At 40.4% G+C, this 17,833-nt stretch overlaps 1 protein-coding gene across 1 annotated transcript; it reads left to right on the top strand.

Moving 5' to 3' along the window:
* The first annotated feature begins 322 nt into the window (after positions 1–322).
* Positions 323–17,735, top strand: LOC116329129 (transmembrane protease serine 6). Its single transcript, XM_031751089.2, has 18 exons — positions 323–573; positions 1,013–1,151; positions 2,479–2,621; positions 3,098–3,165; positions 5,814–6,001; positions 6,101–6,142; positions 7,224–7,428; positions 7,633–7,769; positions 8,331–8,443; positions 8,622–8,731; positions 9,259–9,401; positions 9,520–9,618; positions 11,420–11,533; positions 12,232–12,348; positions 12,554–12,722; positions 13,305–13,582; positions 16,396–16,532; positions 17,289–17,735. Exons 1-18 carry the CDS (start codon positions 484–486, stop codon positions 17,451–17,453), a joined length of 2,457 nt encoding a protein of 818 aa, XP_031606949.1. The 5' UTR covers positions 323–483; the 3' UTR covers positions 17,454–17,735.
* Positions 17,736–17,833: the final 98 nt, after the last annotated feature.

The raw sequence follows: 17,833 nt of genomic DNA, 5'->3' as shown, positions 1-17,833 counted from the left end.
TAGTCCCTGAGATAAAGACACTCATACCTCTGTGTGTAATAGACTCTTGTTTGCATGGAAAACTAACTCTGGAGAATTGAGGTTGTAAATAACTCAGCTTTATTCCCTGCAGTCCTACCTGTGCAGGTAGTTGCCTGGGTGCACTGCTGTTGCTTGGTGATGATTTGTGATACCAGGTTGTGTACCTGACAAACTTTTACTCCTCCCAGTTATATCAAACCATCAGTTCTTGCTTTGTTGAGGCACAGAGGTAAGTCAGCTAACTCTGAGTGACATGCTGAAGCCAAACGAGCTTTGGGAAATATTGACTGTCTTTTTTTGAACCTTTGGACTTACAAACAGAAAGGAGACTGCTCTTTGTCTGTCAGAGCAACATGTGCGGCTCTGTGATTACCAAAGATGGCTGGTAAAAGACTTTTGGTTGGAAATTCAGAACTCAGCGAACCCTCATAGATGTCAAGATGATTTCTCAAGGACCAAGAAATGTGGTGTAATGCAATGGCGCTTGGCCACGGGTCAAAGAAGTCAATTTCCTGTGACCAGGGGATCACAGATGTTTCTCTAAGCAATGGGGTCAGTAATACTGAAATGTTAAAACCGCAGCAATGCACTCTGATCTATGTCCTTTGTAGGGATTTTTGCGTATCTGACAATTTTTAGAGTAAATGCGTGTTTTAGAGAATGCACAAGACCTTTCAAAATGGAGGCTCCTTTGCTTTGAATGCCATGACTGATGCAGGTTCATACATGTTTCCATAAACTGTGTCAATATGCTTTGTAACAATCAGGTGTGTTTGACTGGGATTTGCAGATATCTAATACTTAAAAAAAAATAAATATAATAAAATTTTAAACAAATTGATACTTCCCAAACATAACTTACTGAAAAACCAAGTTAGAGGTTAACTAAATGATTAACTACATTTTAATTTTTCTCTAAACCAAAGATGCCACAGCATTGGGACTGTCTCTGTCAGATTCTTTGTAGATCATGTTAAGCTTTTGTTTTCAGGTGGGAGCTGCTACACAAACTGTGGGTCCGCCCACTAGGAAGTCTCGGTCCTGCAAGTGCAAGTGTGTCCTTGCCTTCCTCATCATCCTCATTGTCATCCTTATAGTTGCAGCAGCAATTTTGGCTTGGTATTTCCTGGGTGAGCAAAACATTGTCTCTCATTTTGTTAATATTTTAATCTCAAGTTGTGCTACTGACAATGACAATGCTGTGTGAGTGGCCACATGTATACAGCATCTACAAAATGTGGTTTGCATGTTTACCTATGATCTTTTGCAACATGCTCAGTTTCAAATAACTGTCAAGTCATGAGGATTATTTGAGGATAGTAGTCATCATGTGCATGAGAAGCTGGTGGCGTAATAGTACTGCTTATTGGGATATAGTTTAAAGACCCAAACCAGAACACCATACGTTTGGATCCCTGTAGAATTGCTGTTTGGAGAAACATTTAAATGCTTTGCAGCCAGATCAAATTTGCAACACGCCAACAGGAATTACATTCTGAACCAAGGCCAACTCTTCCAATTGCCAAACATAAAATACCAAATAATATTTTACTGACATACACCATTGACAATGCAGCCGTTATGGAGTACTATCTAAATGTAATATTTTAGTTCTCTCTCGGCTGACTAAAACATTTTGGTCCTACAGTGACTACAGAAGCCGGGGTCATGCATTGGTATCGGGAGGAGTAAGGAAACTGAATTCAGTTGACCACGATCTGTAATTTAGTGACATCTAGTCATGAAATTTTGCAAACTAACTTAGAGTTAGGCAGCGGTGGTTAGCACTGTTGCCACACAGCAAGAAGGTCCTGAGTTCAATTCCACCATCAGGCTGTGTTGCGTGGGCATGGGTTCCCTCTGGCTTAATAGATTGATCTAAATTGCCCATGGGTGTGAATGTGAGTGCGAATGGTTGTCTGTCTCTGTGTGTTAGCCCTGCAACAGAGGGGGACCTGGACAGGGAGCTGGGATATGATAGCCCTGTGACCCTGAAAAGGGTAAGTAGAAGTGAATGGATGGATGGAACTTAGAGTTAGTGTGTAAAATTATAAGAGTTTTTATTGTCCTCTGTGTGGTAGTGTAGTTTAGTGGTTGAGCAGGTACCAGCTGTGAATGTAAGGCTTGAATTAGGTTGACAAGGATGTGGTAAAGAAGCAGAAACTCACAGACAGCTAGGGAAAGCAAATCAGACATGCTATATTTATAATGGTACCACACACTCATACTGAAATACAGTGAGTAAACATTTTCCACTTTCCTTTTTTCTTGCCTTTCATACCTATTCTTAGCACAGCTGGGCTGTCCCATGGATCATTATCATACGACAGATCAAGAATCACTGTGCTACTGTTATTATGTATTGTGATAGCATCACAGTTACTCTTTGATGTCTTTAATTTCTGTAATTTCATTTCTAGTCTCTTTATGCTGTGTTGTTCCACATTTCTGTAACAGAGTACAAGGTTTGGGTGTTAGAGGCTCGTGTCCAGCAGCAGTACACTGCCTACTTATCCATCCTCAACAGGAACTTCTCTACTGATCTGTCCTCTCACAACAGTCCCGTTTTCAAGAAAGAAGCCAAGGGCGTCGAGAGGATGGTGAGCAGGGACCACGAATCCCTCTGACGCAGATGTCCTAAACAATCATTTAGATCACTTCATAGGTGATCCTGTCAGTTTCAAAGGCTTTCTGTTTTTCCAGTAATTTTCACAATGTAATCTTAACAAGTGAACAATAACAAAAAAGGGACTGAAACAAATAACGCTTAGCAAGTTTGTTTAGGCACTGTAGATGAAATAATAAATATTACCATAAACAGTTGTTATCATTAAAGTACATTACACTAGTAAGCCATAGACCAGAACAGAAGAAGAGCAGACTGTAGTCAGATTAACTGGTGACTACGCCATAAAGAACCACATAGGACAGCAGAAACAATACATTATAAATTAGCATCCAGGAGGCTGTGTTTGGCAGTATATCGTACATATAGTGCATGTGTACTGACAGGAACACTACCATCCTCCACCTGAATGATTTGATGTGAACAGCTGATAGTTTTTCTCTCTTTCAGGTAGAGAATATTATGAAAGGTTCGAGTCTTTCTCGATACTTCAACTGCACCACTGTGTTTGCCTTTGGGTATGTACATTACATTTTTTCTTCACATAGTCACAGTCATAATAACAGGAATGGAGCGGTTGTGTAGTTTAGTGGTAGACTAGGCGCCAGCAGTGATTCTAAAATACAAATTGAGCCTTGAATTAGGTTGATAAGTAGTGAATATTGTGCCATCAAGACTCCAAGTTCAGTTCAAGTTTTTGTCAACAAGAGGATATTTTCTACTGATAAGCTTTAAGTATATTTTTAAATTTACACTGTTCTGCACATTTTTTTGTGTGTGTAAAACTAACCTCAGAAAAATATCTTTGTGGCTTTAACATGAGCTTTTACTCTGTTGTGAATAAGGGAGCAGCCACCAGTTGTTTCTTTGTAGTGGTTGGTGTTTTATGCTAACTGCTACAATACTGATGTGTTTCAACAAGTTCAGAATATAAGCTACCACTTTCTGAACTGACAAAAACTGAACATGATCAACTTTATCTCACCAACAGTTTTAGGTATATTATAATCGACCCAAGATCATGAGGTAAAAGTACCAACTATATTGCAGGTCATGCCTGTTTCCATAGACTGTATACAAAAAGCTCGACATGGCAACCTTAAAATGATAGATTACAGACTTTAGACTGACTGTAGATTTCAGAATTCACCTTGTTCAGATGTTGTTGTTTTATTTTTCTTTTATTTTTCTTTTTATTTATACTGTAAATTTGGACATTTTAGCCGGGAAGTTGCTTTTGGGGCCAAACAAGTGAAACACTATGACTATTTAAGAAACTGTCATTTCTGGTATTTCACCACATACCTGCACAAACAAGCATACTTATGACAACACGAAGCCATAGGCACCAAATACTCCCAATCAGTAAAGACAGCAAAACACTAGAAGTCAAAAGTTTGGACACACCTTCTCATTTAATGGTTTTTCTTTATTTTTACTACTTTCTACCATTGTAGATACATGCTGAAGACATATATATGAAGCAAGATATATAGAATTATGTAGGAAAAAAAAGTTGGTAAATATATTTAACTATGTTTTATATCAGGGGTCCCCAATCCCAGTCCACGAGGGCCGGTGTCCCTGCAGGTTTTAGATGTGTCCTTGATCCATCACAGCTGATTTAAATGGATAAATTACCTTCTCAACATGTCTTGAAGTTCTCCAGAGGCCTGGTAATGAGCTAATCATGTTATTCAGGTGTGTTGACCCAGGGTGAGATCTAAAACCTGCAGGGACACCGGCCCTCGCGGACTTTGATTGGGGACCCCTGTTTTATATTTTAGATTCCTGAAAGTAGCCGCCCTTTGCTTTGTTGACAGCGCTGCAAACCCTTGGCCTTCTCTCACTGAGCTTCATGATGTCGTCACCTGAAATGGTTTTCACTTCACAGGTGTGCCTTGTCAGGGCTCATTAGTGCAATTTCTTGCCTTCTTAATGAGGTTGGGACCATCAGTTGTGTTGTGCAGAAGTCAGGTTGGTACCCAGCTGACAGTCCTATGTGACAACTGTTAGAATTCATGTTATGGCAAGAACCGATCAGCTAAGTAAAGAGAAACGACACTCCATCATTACTTTAAGAACTGAAGGTCAGTCAGTCCTTGCGAAAACTTTAAGTGTCCCCAAGTGCAGTTGCAAAAACCATCAAGCGTTACAAAGAAACTGGCTCACATGAGGACGCCCAAGGAAAGGAAGAGCAAGAGTCACCTCTGCTGCTGAGGATAATTCATCTGAATCACAGGCCTCAGAAATCACAAGTTAACAGCCACTCAGATCAGAGCTCAGATAAATTCCACACAGAGATCCAGTAGCAGACACATCTCTACATGAACTGTTCAGAGCAGACTGTGTGAATCAGGCCTTAATGGTCAAATAACTGCTAAGAACCAAGCAACAAGTGCAAGAGATTTGAAGAATCACAAGGAGTGGACATTAGACCAGTGGAAATCTGTGCTTTGGTCTGATGAGTCCAAACTTGAGAGCTTTCGTTCCACCTGCTGTGTCTTTGTGCAGAAAAGGTGAATGGATGGTCTCTACATGCATGGTTCCCACCGTGAAGCATTGCAGAGGAGGTCTGATGGTGTGTGGGTGCTCTCCTGGTGACACTGTTGGAGATTTATTCAAAATTGAAGGCACACTGAGCCAGCACGGCTACCACAGCAGCCTGCAGCGACATTACATCCCATCCAGTTTACCTTTATTTTGACCATAATTTCGTTTTCAACAGCACAATGACCCCAAACACACCTCCAGGCTGTGTAAGGGCTATTTGACCAAGAAACAGAGTGATGAAGTGCTGCCCTGGTCTCTCCTCAGTCACATAAACTAAACCCAATCAGGATGATTTGGGATGAGACTGTTGGAAAACCATTTCAGGTGACGACCTCATGAAGCTCATCGAGAGAATGCCAAGAGTGCACAAAGCAGTAATCATAGCAAAGGGTGGCTATTTAGAAGAATTTAAAATATAAAAAGTGTTTTGAGTTATTTCACACTTTTTTGTTTCCTACATAATTTCATATGCTCATTCATAGTTTTGATGCTTTCAGTGAGAATGTACAACATGAATAGACATGAAAATAAAGAAAAAACATTACATGAGAAGGTGTGTCCAAACTTTTGACTGGTCTTTCTTTGAGTCTTGGTTGTGTTTTTGTCTCTGCAGGGAAGGAAGTGTTGTGGCTCACTTCTGGATAATGCTGAACATACCCAGCAGCCATGCTGATGGAGTCACGCTGGAGAAGGTCAGCAGGAGCCTGGTGGAGGGCCTGAAGGGGTACAGCAGGTCAAAGGTGGAAGAGACAGCCAGCTTTGATGGATACCTGTTCCATCTCCCTACACTATCTGTCAGTGGTGAGAGGACGAAAATGGGCAGAAAAACAGCTAAAGAAATATTTAAATTTAATGTACATTTAATTTAATTTCTGTTTCTTTGTGTTCTGCTCCCTACAGAAACTGACCCCAAAGTTGTAAAACTTTTGAAAGCCTCATTTGGTATCAGTTTTTATTTCAGTTTGTTTATAATTTCTTGTTTTGTATTAATTCATTCATGTACCGGAACTTTAATTACAAGTGGCACAGTCCACTGTACATTTGACAAGAAATAAAGTAACTCATGGGAACAGAGGTAAACAGGATTTTATGTTGAGCATGCTTCTCAGTATAATTTAATTTATTATACTGTATACCTAATTCACCGAACAAATATCATTTTGGGGTGAAAGCCAAAACATTTTAAAGCCTTATTTTGACATTTGAACTCCACCTTTATTAGGTTGCATCATTATTTAATTGGCAACATTTAATACCCTTTTCTTGATTTGCTTAGAGGGGCACTCATTGATCATGCTTAGAGTTTAACTACATAATAGTACAAGTAGTTTATATGTTGAATTTTGAAATGATTTTAAAATGTTTTGAAAGGGGATTAATAATAAGATAAAAACAATGTAACTTGGATACAAACTAACAACTGAATTATTTAAATTTGCTAACAAAATATTTAACTTACAAAAGTAAATGTTCTGATTCAGATGGCTAAGATATAAGATATTTTCTGTGAAAATCTTTAGTAATGTTAATGGAATGTAAATGTTAATGTAAACTGTTAACTAGTGCTAATAGTATCTGGGTGCTCAGTGAATGTCTAAGTTAAATTCATTTAACATTAATAAGCTATTTATATATTGTTGGGTTTGGAAGATAAGAAGTGCAAAAAGTTTTGTAGGTTTTATGCTAGTTAGCTTGAATGCTAATGTTAGCAGTTTTATTAGCACAGACACCAAACACTATAAACTGATTTTCTCTTGTGTTATACTTTTATATGGCCCATTGTTCTAGTTTAGTTAATTGATCTTTTAATTATTGCTTTTTAAACAATTCCTTTTAATGTAATAGCTCCATATCTAAAGTCAAAGTAAAACTTTATATTTAGCGTGATGTCATCAAACCCTACCAGCTTAAGTTAAACCATAGAAACAAAAGTCATTGAAGTTTAACATTTACAAATCCCATCATCTGTGCACAAAAATGCAGACTCAGTTCTGACTTTAATTCTTGGCTTTTTTGCTCCAAGACTGCTACCGCTATCAAAAGGTGGTGTCCAGCAGCCCCGTTCTGCTCCGTGGCCCTAACACACAGCGTTCCTCCTGTCTGTGGCACCTCCAGACCACCCCAGGCTCCCAGCTTGAGCTCCATATGGAGTGGCTGCTTCCCGAGTGCAGTGACAGACTGCTGGTGTACAACTCGCTCACCCCTGCTGATAATCATCTCATCACATCGTGAGTCTCTCCTAACAATACAAGTATATTTAGACTGATACACAGCACTGTGAGGCATTAATGTGAAGTGCCATGAATATTTAAAAACCACAAAATATTGGCATGACCTTTAAAAGAGGATGATTTACATACATCTAGGCCTCTATAGTTCCTGTTATAGATGACCAAAATATAAACTCATACTAACACGTTATTATCACCCAGTGTGTATGGCTGCAGCAGACATGAGCACGTGGTCCGTGTCCTGTCATCAGGAGAGTGGATGACGGTGGTTTGGAAACAGGGTCTATACAATTACAAGGAATCCTTTTCTTTGTCTGTGCAGGCTTGGGAACACCACGGTAAGCCTACCTGAATGTTTTGCACTTCTCTCTGGTAAAAAATGTATCATACAATAATTTGACTAAAAGTCAACATCCTAACATGCGGCTAATGTCAGTTTGATAAATCAAGTAAAAAGGATGCAAATGTCAACTGAAAATACCGATGTCAACTTTTTGGTGGCACTAAAAAATTTCAGGTGATACCCCAAGTGACTATGTTACATCATCTGGAAAACTTTTTGGTATTCTGTCCAATAGATGTTTAGATATGTCACACTATAAATGAAATTATTGACCGGTTAGTTGTGCAATAGCTACAGGAATGACCAGAGTGAGTGGGATTTAGTCTCTGGGCAGCACAGATATCAATATCCTCATGTATTTTTATGGCAATCTATCTTGTATCTTGGTCTTACAAAACCAACAATCAATCAAGTTCAGAAAGACATGGTAGAAATCAATCGTGTGTGGATCCTGCTATATTCATGATTTCCCCCTTCTTTTCTGTATATATTGACATGAAATGATTATATTGTGGATTGAACAATCTTTCTTGCTTTGTGTCTTCATCATTATTAGACTGTAATTCCACTATACAGCTGGAGGCAGTATCAGGGGTCCAAGGGACACTAAAGACACCTTTCTTTCCCAGCTACTACCCTCCTGACACCAACTGTACCTGGAGCTTTACTGTAAGCCTCTCCTTCAGCCATGCATCTTTTATTGATCCACACCTTGATTGATTATTTTATTTATCATCAAATGATCCACATCAAACTTTGAATCACTAAAGGTAACTCGTATTATAGTAAAGAACCTGTTAAGAAAATGACTTGATGGATACATTTACTGTCCTGTGTGTGATTTCAGATGCCCAGTGCAGGGATGGGCTTGTGTTTGACATTTGAGGGCTATGAGCTAAGCAGAGCCAGCTACAACCAGGCCTGTACCCAGGGACAGTGGGTCATCCAGAATCGCAGGTAAGCTGTGCCACAAAGACCTTTTTCTGCCCAGTGAAGCAACGTTAGTGCCTATTCTGGAACTTATTGTTCATGTTTAAACACACAAAAAGAAAATTTTAGATAGCCCAACATAACACAAATCCTCATCATAACTGATATAACAGGTCATGCTTTCAAATAGTTCCCTCTTTAGCAAATAGTCATGTGTAAAGCATTTCGTCTTTCTGTGTAATGCACAGGTGCTGAGTTCTACTTCTTCTTAGCCTCAGTAAAATGTATTTAGACCATGAGAGGATTTTGTTCCCTACTGAACAACAGGGGGCAGTGTTGTACCACACAAGCCAACCAAATCCCCTTTATGTTTGAGGGCATTTTAATTCCAGTATATGCAATTTACATTTTTTTAAATGTTTTTTTAAACTCACAAATCCATTACTTCCTTTATTTAATCAGGAATAAACAAATCAGTAGTTGCTTGTACAAGTGGAGAAGTGATGCCTTCAGGGACACTTCCCTTCAGTTTCACCCTCCCTCTCCTTTCTCAGACTGTGTGGCACCAGAGCTCTGCAGCCCTACAGCGAACGTCTCTTCCTGCTCTCTATGACAACCACTATCTTCATGACATCTGAGGTGTCACTCACAGGGCCGGGCCTTCAGCTGCAATACAGCGTCTTCAACCTGTCAGATCGTGAGTTGTGGATGCTGGAACTGACAGCCATGAAATGCTGATGAAAGTATTGGGATGTCATTTTGTGACCTTTTCTCAGCATAGTTTTGAGCTCTGTGTGTATTTGTGTGTTTTATAGCTTGCCCAGGACAGTTCCTGTGCACTGTGAATGGTCTCTGCGTGCCCATCTGTGATGGAATCAAGGACTGTCCCAATGGCCTGGATGAGAGAAACTGTGGTATATACAGAACTCCAAACAGAAACAATTCTCCCTTCACATTTAGAGGGTGCTCAAATACTGAATGTGACACATACTAAATGTGCCCATTCTACTTAAAATAATGTTGAATTTATTGTCTATCAGCCACTAACCTCTTGGTGAGGCCACTTGTGACACTGGAGAGCCAAAACTGCCAGATTTATATGACATGCATGAGAGTAGAACTGTTCCAGAAAAACATCAGATATGTAAGCCTTATCAGAGTGTTGCTAATGAAAGCTGGCTGGCTTTAAATCCAAGGGTGATGTTGATCTGATCTGATGGGCCTACTCTTTAAAAATCGCATGAAAGCACTTGGAAGGCAGAAAGAATCTCTAATTTTAAAACCTGTGAGTGCTGGCAGCCTGTCAAGCTACAGTTCTATCAGTGGTTTGACTGAGGTCAAGTGTTCACTATTGATTCAGTGCTGTGAAAAAAGTTTCATCCCCATCCTGATTTTTTTGTTTTTGCACATTTTTTAACACCTAAATGTTTCAGATCATCAAGAGAATTTTAATATTAAACAAAAATAACCAGTTTCAATGCATAATGCAGGTTTTAAATGATGGCTTCATTTATTAAGCGAAAAAGCTATCTAAACCTTCCTGGCCTTGTGTGACGAAGTAACACATCAAAAAAAAAGGTGAGAGACAAAGTCAGTGACATCTGTCAGTCTGGAAAGGGTTGGAAAGCCATTTCTAAGGCTTTGGGACTCACAGTAAACCACAGTGAGAGTCATATCCACAAAAGGAGAAACCTTGGAACAGTGAACCTTTCGAGGAGTGGCTGGCCTACCAAAATTACTCCAAAAGTGCATCGAAGACTCATTCAGGAGGCCACAAGAGAACCTCAAACAACATCTAAAGAACTGCAGGACTCATTTGCCTCAGTTAAGGAAAGAGTTCATGATTCAACAATGAGAAAGAAACTGGGCAAAAATGGCATCCATGGGAGAGATCAAGGAGAAAAACACAGCTGAGCAAAAAGAACACAAAGGCTCGTCTGACATTTGCCAAGGTTTACATCTGGTGTAAAACTAGCACAGCATTTCATGAAAACATCATCATACTAACAGTCAAACATGGCGGTTGGTGGTAGAGTGATGGTCTGGGCTGCTTTGCTCGATGACTTGCTGTAACTGATGGAACCATGGATTCTGCTCTCTGCCCGAAGATCCTGAAGGCGAATATCTGACCGACTATCCTGAACCACTCAGGCTGAACGGACACTTGATTTATTGCTAGGTTTATCCAAACCAGGTAGGTTTGGATGGCTTTTTTCCATTAATGAATAAAATCATCATCATTTAAAAACTGCATTTTGAATTTACTCAGGTTATCTAACATTTAACTATGACAAACATGCAAAAACATAACACCCAAAATCTGGAAGCGACAAAGACTTTTTCATGGCAAAGACTACTGCTGATAATATACTAATTTACAGAAAGTAAAATATGTTAACCACATAAAGATAACACATGAAAATTCAGACATATTTACTGCATATTTCTGTTATACAAAAGCATCAAAAGCACTTTATTTAAAAACTTTTTCAAATGTACTCTTTAATAAAACTCCTCCTTTGCTTTTCCCCTAATAAACATAATCCAACATACATTAAATCAAGCTATTCATTATCTACTGCGACACAATCAAAATACGTTTTAATTTGTAAATAAGAAGCACAGTGGGCTAACTCATGTTACACGTCTGAGTTTTTCTACAATATTTTGTCAGTGAATGGTTCTGAATGTAGTGTTTACATGTGTGTCTCTCAGTATGTGTGGCACAATACAAATGTCCAGAGGACAGTCAGTGTGTGGACTACTACAAAGTGTGTGACCAACACCCAGACTGCCCTGAAGCTACCGATGAGATGAACTGCACTGAAGGTAACAGGCTGCAAGTGTCCTTCTTTTCACACATAAAATACTTCCACAGCCGTCGGCAAAAGGTAGTTGGAAAAATCACTACAATCCCCCTTTTTGGAATATATGTAGTCAGATGCCTCTAACACTACATTTTCTGTGTGCTGTATAATGAAATGTTAACCAAAGCCTCCATTCACCTTTTAAAATGCTTAGCTTATAAAAAAGTGTGCTTTAAGATGTAACCACCCAGACATCATTTTAAATCATCGATTCATTCAGTCGTTCAAATACTTTTCTGACGTCTATCTCTGAGGTGTCTGGCTTTTTAATTAGAAGGTGACAGTTAGAAAGATGCATGAAGGTGGAGGATAGGAAGGTGTGGGTTGCATGCAACAAAGCGCCCACGGCAGGATCAAACCCTGCCTGCCTGCTGCCACAGGGACAGCCAAAAACTGTTTTCAATGAAAGATGTAGTGGCCTGTTTTTATCTTGTCCTGCATCCTTTTGGAAGATCCAAATGACTTTGTCCTGAACATCTCAACAGTAACAGGCATCACGTGCATGTTGGTTCCTTTTAGCTTCAAGCCGAACTGATAAAGGAAGTAGACACAAAACTGTACACAGGCTCTATTAGAAAATCAGCCAACTCTGAGATTCCTGAACTTTATTGTTTAATGGAAAGGCATTAAATATGAATTTATACTTGTGTCCATGCCCAGGCGTGCAGTGTACAGATATGACCTATGTGTGTGCCGACGGAACGTGTCTGAAGAAACCAAATCCTGAGTGTGACTTTGTCACTGACTGCCCTGACGCCTCCGATGAGAAACATTGTGGTAAGAAGACTCGAACACCTAACACCTTCTAACTTTCCCACTTTATTCTCATTGTTTTAATTGTATTACATTTAAATTTTGAGACCTCTGTGTGCTTCTATGTCAGAGAATTTGTTTCAATAACTCTTGAGCATTTTATTTGAAATGTATTAGCACACACTGCGCGCATCAGTGTGTTTAAACATACCTGTGTGTGTGTATCCAGAGTGCGGCCTGAGGCAGTTCTCCAGCCGCATTGTTGGGGGAACGGACGCCTCAGAGGGGGAGTGGCCATGGCAGGCCAGCCTGCAGGTGCGGGGTAACCACATCTGTGGTGGCGCTTTAATCGCCAGTCAGTGGGTGTTGTCGGCTGCCCACTGTTTCTATGACGACCGGTAAGGGCAGGAAACGAGAAGGAAGGAAGTGGTGTGATGAGTTAAATGTTAGAAAGTGCTGCTAAAAGGAAGACAACCAGACGCTCTCTGTTGTGTAAAGATTAAAATATTGTCTTCGTCTGCCGTGACTTTGATGGAGCGTTTTAGTCGTGTTTTTATAAATCAAGTTTATTTCTGCTGCTGCTTCCTCATGCAGTCCTTCGGTTGCATCTTTGCTGACCGGGGTTTAACTGTGACAGCCTGTCTGAGTCAGAGGCAGAGTATTTATGTATTTGTATACACTTGTGTTTTTCAAACCCACAATCTGGACCATCGCCAAAACTATAGCTGCAGCATCCTCTAGAGCATTACTTATTCTTCTCTGCTTAATTTTCTTGCATAGTGATTAAAAGCTTATGCAGCCTTCAGAGTCTGTGGATGAGGAAGATAAAAAAGCTGAAAAAGTATAAACATATTTCTTGGCATGAGTTAATACTGCTAACTGTGTGGGTGTTTTCTTTTTAAATAGCTCAGGGAAAAAAATAAGCTTTCTTATTGGCTCTATAACACATTTGACCTCTTTGTGTTCTGCTTCTGCTGCAGTCTCTACTCCCCCTCAGTGTGGACAGTCTACCTTGGCAAACTTCTGCTCAACCGCAGCAGCCCTACAGAGGAGGTGGCACGGGTTCAACGCATCCATCTTCATCATTACTATGACGATGAGTCCCACGACTACGACCTGGCCCTGCTCAAGCTGGACCGGCCCGCCGCTGCGCTGCTGGCTGGGCATGCTCGACCCACCTGCTTGCCCCCACCAACGCACCAGCTGGAGCCAGGCCTGCTCTGCTGGGTCACTGGGTGGGGGGCACTCCGTGAGGGGGGTGAGCTTGGAAAACAGGGAAGGGGATGGCTTGAAGGATGTGCAGAGAAGATAGAGTATGGAATGGCAAACTACACTTTTAATAACCAGTAAACCTGCTATGGCAGTAATTTCCAAGTTTTTGGTTTGACCTCTCAAAATGCCTCCATATCTGCTACACTTTAACGCCTCAAGGTGCTTTATATTGTAAAGTAAAGATTCTACAATAGTATAGAAAAACCCCCAAAATCAGACAAACCTCTATAAGCAAGCACCTCTGGCAGGTCTTGATTAGACTCTCCTGGTTAGCTGGGGCTTTTCATGTTCACTCACTGCCTGCACGGGCTTCTTTCAGAAACTCCAGTTTCCTCCCACGGTCCAAAAACATTTGTATTAGGTTAACTGGTGATTTTGAATTGGTTGTAGGTTAGATTTTAGAGTGTGCGGCTGTCTCTCTGTTTTGGCCTTATGATGGACTGGAGACCTGTCCATGTGTACCGTGCCATCTGGACTACTTTTTGTCCGGAAATGACATTAAAATATTGAAATAAAACTGCAAAGACACAGGTCCATTTCAGTGACTTGAACGAGCTGACATAAGGTTTAGCAGTCTGTAACCTAGCCATCTGCTGTTCAGAGCAGCTGTGCCGGTAATAAACCCAAACTTTAAACCTTTAAAAAGTGAGTATCAGCCACAGAGACCGTTTTTTTTCCATGCTTATTTCTGCTGTAAAGTTGGGCAGTTTAATATAGGAGACCGTGGCAACTGACTTGCTTTCAGAGCCAGCCTCAAGTGGCCATCCATATTTATTAGAGCAAAGTTTAATCAGTTTCCTCTATGATCAAACATCTTAGAGGTTTAAAATTTATCTTCTGACATTTTAAATGGATTGCTGTTTTCAGGTTGGGGACCTCTACGCTACCTGCCTCTCAAAACAGTCATTTTTCATTCTCCATGATCATAAATCACATTGAGCTACAGGCTGCTTTATGCACAGACACAACAACAAACCTTAAAAGACACTTAAATCCCACGGAGCAGTTTCATAAACACTACTAGTCCTAGAGTGCTGCTACATTTACTGCTTTAAAAATGGAAGGTTTACTCTAAAAAGAAGAGCACTCACACACTTTTTAGTTTTTCTTTTAAGCAAGTTTGACTCCTGTTGTAGAATGATTACCAACTTATGTATTATCAGTGTGATGCATAATTTTCAAAACCAAACGACTGTGTGGTTTTTAAAAACATCCTTTTGTCAGTGCGTGTGAGATATAGGGAGTTTTTGTGCAGCTGGCGATGTGGAGGCAAGTGGGTGTGCTATTTTGATATCTGAGCAAACACACATGGAAAAAAAAACCTCATTTAAATTAAAGAGGCAGGAGGAGATGGAGTGGTGTGGGTGGAAGTGGTTTCTGCTATCACGATGAACTTAATAAACAGAAGGCTGAGAGAGAGAGAACGTGTGGGAAAACATATCCTGGCATGCAACGCTTCAATACAACTTCTGAGAAAAATCGAAGGTAAATTTGAATGCATTAAAATGCATTTGCATTATTATAATTGGAATAAAGTGTTTTCTTGTTACCGTAAGGGGAGACTTTTGTAGTTCATTATTAGTAAGTGAAGACACGTCAACCAGGCTTTCCAGCAAACATGGCACATCTGGGTTCTACATTATGGGGAACAGGAGCTGCCCACACAAAGCATGCTAAGTGTGGTCTGCCCAGATGTACCCCACATTTCACACCAGTAGCAGGGATCACAGAGGGCTGCCTAACTGTGCCCTGTGGTACATTACAGCCACCAACTGTATGCAGCGTGGAACAGCGTTTCTGAGGTTCTGAATCAATCACCTTCTCTCAGCTTCTCAGCCTCCTCATATTTCTGGCAGTGTACTAAAACATGTTCTGTGGTTTCATTAATATAAATAATATGCTAACAGACATACCCATGTAGGCCCAAAGTGGGGTGGCTGTGCCTCATTAGATAGCATGGGTAATATACCAGCTGGAAGGTTGGATACTGGATACTTCAGTCTACAGTGTGTCTGGGAATGTTAGACAAAGCACTTAGTTTTAGGAAAAAGTGCTTGAATGAAACTGTCTTTTGTTTCAGTCTTCTAGGAAAGTGGTTAAAATGCTCAGAGTAGAAATACCTGTGCACACACAGGACCCACAGCACCTTTGCCCCTTTAGGACCCCTATATGAGCTTTCTATGGGCAAGCACACAATGGGTTCCCTCACACCTGCCCACAAAGGGCACGTTAGGAACGTTTATTGGACACTGGAAGTTGCAGAGTGTTGTTAGTGTTGTTAGGTGATATCTGTTGCAAATGGTGCTGCACCAAAATGTTCTCTGTGATTGCTTTGCTCGCTAGCAGATTGCTGCAGTTTGCATGAAAGTATGCTGATTTGTCTGCAGACAAGTCAACAGTGAAAGTTGAAATAGTGCGATGGGAAGTGAAAACGGAGAATGTTTGCCTTCACAGTAAAAGTTGTGTCTTACCGCTGAAACCAACATGTTTGGGAAGACACAGCTTTGACTCTGAATGCTAGTTAGCATCTTCCAGGCGTACTATGGGTGATGACAATTAAAACAATCAAAAGGAGGTTGTCAGTGCAGAAATGTATACCTTTTTGCAACAACCTCCCAAAAGCACTCGCAGTCAGGGAAAACTCGTTTTTCCCTCATCACTGGCCATTTCCAGACAATTGCTAATGGGTCTCTAAGCTGGTGTTACTGGGGCCTTAAGCAGTGCACAAAGACTCAACAGCATTAGAACTGAGAGGATATTCTTTTGCCCTCTGTCACTTTGTCCTCTTACTCTTCCCAGGCACAGCCAGTAATGTGCTTCAGAAAGTTGATGTGCGCCTGGTTAGCGAGGAATCCTGCATCCGTTCCTACGGACACCTGGTTACTCCCAGAATGCTTTGTGCCGGTTACCGCAATGGAGGGAAAGATGCATGTCAGGTACAAAGAAATACAAGCTGCATGTGCTTTGAACTTTGTCAGCAAAAATGGATCAAATGACTAAAAATGAAAAAGCAAGTGGAACTCATAATGTCCAACACAACACTTAGCACTTCAACCCCTCAGCTCTATACATTGTTTACAGCCTGCAGTCTTACTGTTTTGTCAGTCTCACCATTCCCATCTAAAATATCTTTAACTGCATTTGAAAAAAGAAGGGAGAACAAAACAAGCCAAAAGACGACCAGACTTTGGTTTGCTGGGTGGCGATACCGCACAAGTGTGTATGTAGAACTGCCAAGACACTGTAGGTAAAATCAAAGCAGAGATTCTCTCTTTAGTATAACTAATATTACAAGAAATCTAAATTCAATAAGTTCCTGCAGTGTTTTAAAGTTGATATGATGCAATAAAAGTAAAATGCTATGTATCACTTAGAATAGTCCTACTCTCTGTCCAGATGTCCTCAAAACCACCAAAAAGGAGAAACCGATTAAAACTCATAAATAAAGATTTTAAATATTAAAAAAATCTATAATGTTATTTCCTCTATTTTAGCCCAGTTTTTAAAAACACATCCATGTTATAAAATGAGTTTTAAAAGCCACATATCTAAGAACCTACGCTGATGATGATGATGATGACATCATAGTGAGTCACTGTAGTGATTATAAGTAATGTCAATTATTATGGTGCCTCTGTGCTGTGAAGACCCAGTCTTATTTGTGCCTTGTCAACATTACCTGTGTCTGTTAGGGAGACTCGGGCGGTCCCTTGGTGTGTCAGGAGCCTTCAGGTCGCTGGTTCCTGGCCGGGGTGGTGAGCTGGGGTAGAGGCTGCGGGCGTCCAGACTACTACGGTGTCTACACTCGCATCACCAGGCTCACCAACTGGATAAAGCAGGTCATCAGCAGCTCCTGAGTCACTGATGTCATACTTGCACCAGAACACCAAGTCGGGAGAGAGTTAAAAAATGCCTTAAGGTGTTCACAGATGACCTGAGACTGGTTCTTATCCAAACAACTGTGAAATGTTAAAGGCTTTTTTCCAAAGTACCAAAAGTAATAATATACTGAAATGATACACCTCTAATAAATGATAGTAAAAAACGCTTTAAAATTGTACCCAGCGAACTTGATAAAATCATTTACAAGCTGAATCTTCCTCTTTTGAAAGATAATAAACTTCACACATAGTCTCATATACTCTGTGTTTGCATCTCTGATTCAAAATGAATGTGAAAGATGTGTAACAAGACAAGTCCACAGTCATGATACTCGCTGCGTGAGTTTATTTATACT

The sequence above is a fragment of the Oreochromis aureus genome, linkage group 6, assembly GCF_013358895.1.
Source record: "Oreochromis aureus strain Israel breed Guangdong linkage group 6, ZZ_aureus, whole genome shotgun sequence".
In the NCBI taxonomy this organism is placed as follows: domain Eukaryota; kingdom Metazoa; phylum Chordata; class Actinopteri; order Cichliformes; family Cichlidae; genus Oreochromis; species Oreochromis aureus.
Note: the sequence above shows the minus strand (reverse complement) of the source record. Positions and strands in the feature narration are given on the sequence as shown.